An 8947-nucleotide genomic window follows, 5' to 3' on the forward strand; every position below is an offset into this window, starting at 1 on the left:
ACCATCTAATATCCATGTCTGTCCAATGCATTTTGGGTGTAGTTCTCAATGCAACCATTAGAAGGCAACCTTGTCTAACTAAAGACAGCTACTCACAAATATCCCTGATATCTCTTTCTACCTTTCACACATTCCCCCAATGAGAGGGGATGTTGTAGATGATGTGTTCATGGTCAGATAAATATGTGATCAGACTACTCTTTGATGTGGCATTGTACATATCAATACCATATACTATCAATACTGAATGGTTTTGTGAGGTTAGTTTGTCTGCGGAATGTACAAACAGATGGAAGGGTTAGGAGAATAAAGATATGAATATAACCTGTCTTCTTAACACTGAACCTCTAACCTAGACCATTAACTGCTGTCGAAAACAACTATTGACCTTGACAATAAGCATAATACATCCAGTCCTGGCATTGAATCTTTGGTGTGTCTTCTGCTACAATTCCAGCTCTTCCACATGTTGCACACCTTTAGAACGCCTGAGCTTACACACATGGAGACAACACTGTCCCGAGATTAACCGTATATAGTACATACTTTACAGTGTCTGTACATTTCCGTAGTAAAAGGTGTAGTGTGTGATTTCTGGCGGCATCTAGTGGTGAGGTTGCTGACTGCAACCAACTGAATACAATTACATGGTGCAATATGGCGGCCTCCGTGGGAAGGACCTGCTCCCTATGTAGATATAAAGACCTCATTCTAAGGCAACACAAAATGAATGTTTCTTGTTTTCATGGGATTATACGCTAATTAAAATATACTTATGAATATTATATTCCATTTCTGCCACACAATGCTACACACTGCACCTTTAAATCCAGCACATACATTACATACTAGACAAACAGACAGACAACTAGAACCAATGGGATAATTGTTAACTATACTATAGTATGAACACACATAACGTGCTGATGTTTGGGGAAGGGAGTGGGTAGGGGATGCATCTAGGCAGGGTTTAAGGGTGATGCCATTGTAAATACAAAAGGACAAAAATAACCACCATGCACAACATGGAGAACAGCTCGAAGCACCTGATGCATGTTTCTAACTAATTGGAAAAATCAAACATAAAGGGCAGGGTAACACTTTACAATAAGGGTACATTAATAAGCATTAGTTAATGTATTATTAAGCATTAAGTAACAGTTAACTAATGTCTCTATTAACCATTTACTAATGTTATTTATGTTAACTAAGGTTAACTCACCTAACACTAAGGTATTAATTAACATTAGTAACCTAACCTAACCCTAAATAAGCATTAGTTAACAGTTATTTTTTGTGACACTTATTGTAAAGTGTGACCAAGGGCAGTCTTGATTCAGAAATTAAGGGAATCCTCTCATCCCTAAATTATTAGAAAAAAGTAACTTTGTATCACATCCAGTTTAAGATATTAAACCAAAATACCAGTATTTTTGCTTTTTAACATTCCAATCAACATAAAAATAATTCTGTATGGGTCGTGCTTTACTTACATCCTATTGCATTGTTTGGTAATAACAAGATTAAAGTTAATAAAAAAACAGATTGTTGTCTCTCACAGGTGTTTTTTGGCGGCTGGTCTGTAGCTTGTCAAGTTACCCTGGATGTCTACTGAGACAGGATGCAAGGTTATAGCCGTTCCGCCAACCATACAGGCTCACAGTGCTTTTGGTTACTCCATGCCATTCCGCAGCATCTGATTGGCTGCGATGAGCATGACGCTGATGATGAAGGCCACAGCGAAGGCACAGATCAGACTCTTCCTCACGCACGTCTGCCGGTTCTTCTTCTTAGGATGGACTGAAGAGAAAAAGATGAAAAGTAAAGAGAAGAGATGACAAAACAAGTTGAGAATTGTAGTTTCCTTTCTGACACTAACAGCTTTGTACACGAAAGACTTGCAGCTGAAATGTCCGTAGTCCTGCCTGTCTGCCTGTGCCATATACAGGTATTAAATTATCCTGAATTGGACATTCCCGTGAGTGCTGGTATCTTTGCCACTGTTCAGAAACCTTTTCAGACCGTAAGAGTTCTTGAAAACTAGAAAACTAACAGATTAATTTCTATGAAACCCGGTGGAGAGGTGTAGCATGGGCCAAGGAACAAGCCATTCAATGTTGGAATCACGGGGCGGATCCACTAATTATTTTTCACTGTCTGACACTGCAAGATGGGGCATTTTCATCTCATACAGTATGAACCTTTGTATCTGGTGTAGAGAGATAATATTGGTACTGAAAGAAAGTCTGCTCTTTCCAATTGTGTTTTTACTCAGTAATTACTGCCCTATCTAGGTTGTAGGCCCTATTGTGTATATCTAGTTGTGCAATGAATCAGCTGCATTCAGGAATGGTAAATGGTCTGCACTTATATAGCCTTTTTATACAAAGCACTTTACAATGAAGACCTCTCATTTACCTATTCAAACACACATTCACACACCAATGGCGGCAGCTGCCATGCAAGGCGCTAGCCTGCTCATTAGGAGCAATTTGGAGTTCAGTATTTTGCCCAAGGACACTTCAACATGTCGTTCAACATTCATCCAGGAGAGGCTTTGATCTCCGTGTTCAATAGAGCCATCAACAATAGAAGTCGACTCCTGATGGTTCCAGACAGCAAAAAACAAGAGCTGATAATGCAGCCCCACCAAGCCAAGACCTCCTGATGGTTAAAATACTTGTAGGACCCTGATCATTGCTGCTTAGGGCTCTCCACACATCTTTGACTCCCCCTCTGACTCCCGCTCTAACCTCCTTCGTACTCTGGGCAGTTCCTCGAGTTTTCCTTGAGGCTCTCCTCCTCCATGATGATGATGCTCTCAATGTCCTTCATCGTCAGATGGTCCTGGAAGGCGTGGAACAGAACCTGCTTCAGCTGATCCAGGGACAGCTGCTGCATGTCAAACTGCAAGGGCACAACGATAACACACACCTGTAGTCCCATACTCTCACAGGTGCACAACAATAACACACGCACACACACACACACACCTAGTCCCACACTCTCACAGGTGCACAACAATAACACACACGCGCACACACACACGCACACACACCTAGTCCCACACTCTCACAGGTGCACAAAAATAACACAAACACCTAGTCCCATACTCTTACAGGTGCACAACAATAACACACCGACCCACACACACACACACACTAACACGCGCACACACACACACCTGTAGTCCCACACTCTCACAGGTGCACAACAATAACATACACACACATACACCTAGTCCCAAACTCTCACAGGTGCACAACAATAACACACACACACACCTAGTCCCACACTCTCACAGCTGTGTGTATCCATATAGCAGTATGCATGGAGGTATAAAGAACAAGGTGTTGCAATAACACAAGACCAATCAACGATTCCTCCTGCTGGTCGATGTGTCACTCAAAAATCAAATCCACACCGCGGCATGTGACAAATAAACTGTCAAAGAACTGTATGCATAGTCTGCTTCTGTTAGATACAGATTTGTTTTTAGGGGAATTGTGTACAGTATGTGTGTGTGTGTGTGTGTGTGTGTGTGTGTGTGTGTGTGCGTGAATGAATAATTTATGAGGCCTTGGGCAATGTAGGTCTTATTCTAATATTCAATAGTCTGAGACTCTGGCGTTTGCTACCCACTTTTAGAGCAGATTCTATTCCCTTCTGCCCTTCCCAAAACCTGTGTGTGTGTGTGTGTTTGTACGTGCGTGCCTGTGTGTTGGGGGTGGGGGAGATATCAAGTAAGAGAAATAGCCTGGAAGAGTTAGAGAAGGTAGAAGGTGTAGAGAGAAAGTGACACACACTCACACACACATTTTGTTTTCAGACAAGATCTCCCTCCTTCCTCCGCTTGCTCTCTCTCCTAGAAAGCTAAGCACAAGTCACTAACCTGTTGATCTATAACTTAATAGCAGATTAGTATCTATACTGTTTTATTGCGTACTGTCTATTAAGCCCATTCAGAGGAACCTGTGTCAGACAATGAAAACTCCTTATCAAGCTTTTCCAATATCAAAACACACCTGCAATTACTGTAATATTCTTACTACTGTACATTCAATATGATTTCTATATGCCTACTTCTCCCAACAATAAGGTATGAGCCTGGTGTTGTGTAACACACACACACACACACACACACACACACACACACACACACACACACACACACATTTTAAAAGCCGGGATCATTATAGCTGGTTGAAAGTAATTGCGTGTTGTGTGCGTTGACTCAGAGGCAGCGCAGAAGAGCCCTATTGATTCCAGTCTTACCGAGCTTGGAACCTTTCCACTGCAAGACTGATGACAGGGAGAGAAACAACAATGAGGGAACGAATGATTACCCCCCCACCACACACACACACACACACACACACACACAGGCACGCACACGCACACGCACAGAGTGGTGTGTTACTCAAGCTCAAAGATCAGATGACTGGTGACAATCGATCAATAGGTGTTCACAGGTCAAGGATAAAGCAAAGTTGAATGTGGATCAAGCCAGATCCCTCAGACACACAAGATGGCATTACAATACATTTATCTATTCTCTGTAGAATAGTCTGAGCCTCTGGTAACTGTGTGTGACGCTTGAGGGCAGCTAAGGGCAGAGACTGAGGCGGAACTGTTGTCTTTGATTTCTTTACCAGAGCTCTCTGCTTTTTGTGCCTGGCTGTAAACCAGCACACCAATGACAGCAAATGTCCGGTTGTCACTCCCTCCCTCCCTGGCTTCCTCCGTCGCCCTGGCTTCCTCTGTCGTGTTGTTGACCTGCGGTTCTGTTGCTACCACAAGAGGCAGATAGACTGCATTTACCGTTTTCGGCCACGGGGGGGCAGCAACAGGCTTAGATAGACTGTGTACCTGGTTTGTCACTGGATGTTATAAGCTATGTAAAAATGTGGTTACCTGGTGGTGCTATGTCAGTTATTGAATTTATGTGCAGCAATTGAACATTTGAAATACTCCTGTTTTGAAATTATACCTACAGTTCAGGTGTCTCGGTAATTACCTATTATATATTAGGCTATACTTTGCATGTATTTACCAGGTAAATGTATAGTAATTGGGGGACTATGAAAGGAAGGGTTACCAAAAAATTTTTCAGAGTAAATTAATTTAGCAATAGAAATCCATAAGCCTAGGGCCAACGGGCCTAGGATATAGACAATAAACTACCGGTGGAATGGTGGTGGAGCATCCATTGGGGACCCGCCGGAGGTCCGCCAACTCATCCATCGGGGACCCGCTGTAGGTCCGGTAGCTTGTGTTATCTGGGTTTATCCCTTACCTTTGTCCAGAAACAGAAGTTGAACCAATTGCAGCAAAATAGGTAATGTTATAGGAATCATCAGTGTAACTGCTTTAGCCACTGACCGCTACCATTAATGTTATGTAAGCTACTGATAGTTGCTGTGAGCTCATGAGCTAACTGGCTATCCTGCTCTTATTGTGCTGGATTAGCATTGGAAGCATTGGAACTGAGGTGTCTAAGCGACAAGACCTATCTTAATTTATCAGACATTATTTCATGTCAATTCAATTCACAGCTATTTCAGTGGCATGACTAGCTTCCGTCTTACCAGTCCTGAACAGAAACAAGCCAGCCACACACATAAGCCAGGTGGACCTGGCCTGGTTGTGTGATATCTGACTCTGAAAGCAAGGAATGGGGATGTCTCAGGCTGTAAGACGACAACATTAAAAACATGACAGCTTAGGCAGAGAGAATGTGCGGCCTGTCTAGAGACAGAAACCAAAGCGGCTTCTTCTATGGGACGTTTACAGGCTAACACATGGGCTGTGAATGCACACACATTTCGTAAGTCGCCGTTTTGATCGGAAACCTCAATTGCGCTGGATAGTAATTAAACAAATCAACAGTGAAGGCATGACAAGAAGACAAGTCAGGTCACCAAGAAGCTATGAGAGTAAGCTAACGTTAGGACTGGCTTTATCACGTTCAGGCTTACACAATGGGTCAAGGGCTGCATCCTGTATCTAGCCTACTTGTGAATAAACCACCCTTTCAATGGCTTGGCTTGTTATGTTGTCAGTGTAAATCAACATAAGTACTTCATGCAGGTATCTAGCCTGATCTTCACTTGCATTAGAATAGAACTGCCCTCTTCTGTCTGTCCATCCAGCAGCAGTAGCCCAATCCAAACCCATATGTGCACTGGTCACTTTTCATAAAAACAACTGTGACAGGCAAGGCAGCTACTGTTGACTAGTGATGTCCGATTCATGAACAATTAGTGATTCTCTATATAACCGGTGTGCACCTATGTTCTACCTCTTTGGTCACCTGACTTCCTGTGTGTTCATTTGGACTTGAACTCAGAAGTCAAAATGTCAAGTTTTAGATAGATACCGTAGATAGATAGATAGATAGATAGATAGATAGATAGATAGATAGATAGATAGATAGATAGATAGATAGACCACAACGGCTCTACGGGCACTGTGCACTAGTATATAAAAAGGTTAAAACTTAATATCAGGTATCTGGGACAACTTCTTCAGACATCAGCCATTTTTCTGCCACCTAGAAATCGCTAAAATATCAGGATTTGCCTGTTATATTCAAATATTTACATAGTCCATTTTAGGGACCTATATTTAGGTCTTCTTATATTTAAGTGTATCAACCCAAGTCCATCTCTGGATTTAAAGACGGATGAAGATTCTATGGGAGGAGTCTTTAAAACAGCAGATACAACTGAACTACAAATTAGTCATATGCACAGATATCAAGTTGTTCATGGATATCCCCTCTGGTCTAGGAGTGGGTCGATGCGTTCTTATGTGAGAGGTGCATTGTACACTGATATGTATTACATTGTTTGTAGGCAACTTATTACATTGCTTGTAGGCCACTCATAAGGAACTGTGCAAACCGCAGCATCAATATTAAATAGGTTACATGGCCAACATTTTGGGAAATACGCTTGTTTTCCATCTTCCCAGGGGTTAGACAAGCACTATGAAGTATTTTCAATTCTGTGCGTGCAATATGGAGTGGCGAGACCTGGACCGATTAGCCTAGCTTAGCGGCATTCACTGGTACCAGGTTAGGCCGATTAGCCTACTTTCCAAATGTCATGAAATAACCCCCCAATACAACTCCAAAACTATTCTGTTTAGAGTTTTTAATGTGTGTATTAACCACGTTGAGTGATCACAATTTTTAATTAAACATTTTCGTTTTCTAAGCAGAAATGCTCCAGATCCTTTGGAAACCTATGGAACGACCTGTGATACCCTGGCCTCGACTGCCTGTTATTACAGCTCTTTACAACACACTGAACCATATTCATAAAGTTATGGACGGTGTATCTAGATACGAGCTAGTCTATTGTAGCATCTAACTATGTGCGAGCTGATGATATCCACTTCGCTCGTTGGAACGCAGGTTTGTTTACCTCGATACCTAGCTAGTCACAATGCTACGCGTTTGGAGTGATTCGTGTAATCCCTACGCCTGGTTCTATAAGTATTTCTGCTTAGAAAATGAAAATGTTTAATCAAAAATTGTGATCACTCAACGTGGTAAATACACACATTAAAAACTCTAAACAGAATAGTTTTGGAGTTGTATTGGGGGGTTATTTCGTGACATTTGGAAAGTAGGCTAATCGGCCTAACCTGGTACCTGTGAATGCCGCTAAGCTAGGCTAATCGGTCCAGGTCTCGCCACTCCATATGCACGCACAGAATTGAAAATGCTTCATACTGCTTGTCTAACCCCAGGGAAGATGGAAAAGAAGCTTATTTCCCAAAATGTTGGCCATGTCCTTTAATTTCTGTCATAGCCTTGTGCAGGTAGAAACATCAATACTGAAACCAAGTTCATTCTTGTCCGCAGACTTACCCTTATTTCCAGTAGACCTCTCGTGTACATTTGTGCCAACGGCAGCATTTAAAATAGTCTCATTTAAAAAGGGGAGGGGGAGGGGGGGGGGGGGGGGGGGTTTCGGTGGCTGTGCTGTTCTCTGAGGGGCAGGCCAACGGTTGGGACCTGTTATATAGGCACAGTGCAGCATTTGCAGGGAGACCAGTTCTCCTTCCCCTCCGTGGTCTTCTCCCGACTCCCTGCGTGTTCTCCCAGGGAGCCCTTGGAGTGGAGCAGAATGTTGGTGCAGGGCAGGCGTCTGGGGGTGGAGAGGCTTGGAGAGGTTTGGCCCACTAGCACCGAGTGGGACTGGTAGCCTACGCCCACCTCGACCACCGCCGGTGATTGTGTAATTCAAGGCTGTTATCTGTTTAGCCTGTTCTGTGGTGACACCTCTAAAACCAGCAACCAGCAACACACCATCTTCCTGCTTTAATTCCTCTTTAAGATGTCTCATTTCCCTTTCCAGTTTGGCAATTTGGACCAACATCTGGTCACAGTGGCAGCAGCGACCAGAAGGATATATGGGGATATACCAGGTCGATATATGGTTACAGGGGCCTCGGAGCGACAGGCAACCAGTTGCCTGGAGGCAGCAGAGCGAAGTGGTCGGGCGGGGGTGTAGGGCTTGACCATGGCCTGGAGGTAGGAAGGAGCTGTTGCTTTAAGTGGTCCGATAGGCTAGCACCAGCACTTTCACCCCTGCCCTGTGGCCACGGCTGTGTTTTCAGTTCCACAGGTACAGTAGCCTACAAAACATCCAGTCTCTCTCCACGGAACACAGCAGGCTTTCGCAGTGCAATCAGCTCTTCCTGGGAGTAAACTGTAGTTGTTGTCCATAATAAAAAGGGAATAAGTCGCCAAGTTGCTCCAAAAACCCAGAAAAAATGCAGACCAAAACACATGTACTACGAAAAAACACAGGAGCTGCTGTAACGGTGCCATCTTAGAGTTAGAAACACAGTCAAAAACACACACCCTCAAATATCTCTGTACCACCCACTGATTCAATCACTGAGCGTTCAGGAGGTATAAATGAATCATTAA

The 8947-nt window shown here is 43.2% G+C and overlaps 1 protein-coding gene across 1 annotated transcript in view; it reads right to left on the reverse strand.

The window, feature by feature from the left end:
• Window positions 1–1672: 1672 nt before the first annotated feature.
• The window catches only part of caln2 (calneuron 2), a gene marked incomplete at its 3' end in the record, with an annotated part of 24754 nt that continues 17479 nt past the window's right edge, over window positions 1673–8947 (reverse strand). Inside the window, exons 4-5 of the mRNA XM_084449755.1 lie at window positions 2754–2907; window positions 1673–1800 (exon numbers count right to left, since the gene is read on the reverse strand). Coding sequence (XP_084305881.1) covers window positions 1673–1800; window positions 2754–2907 — 282 coding nt within the window. The remainder of the gene's footprint in view (window positions 1801–2753; window positions 2908–8947) is intronic.

Source organism: Borostomias antarcticus, assembly GCF_949987555.1.
Source record: "Borostomias antarcticus genome assembly, chromosome: 15".
Lineage (NCBI taxonomy): Eukaryota > Metazoa > Chordata > Actinopteri > Stomiiformes > Stomiidae > Borostomias > Borostomias antarcticus.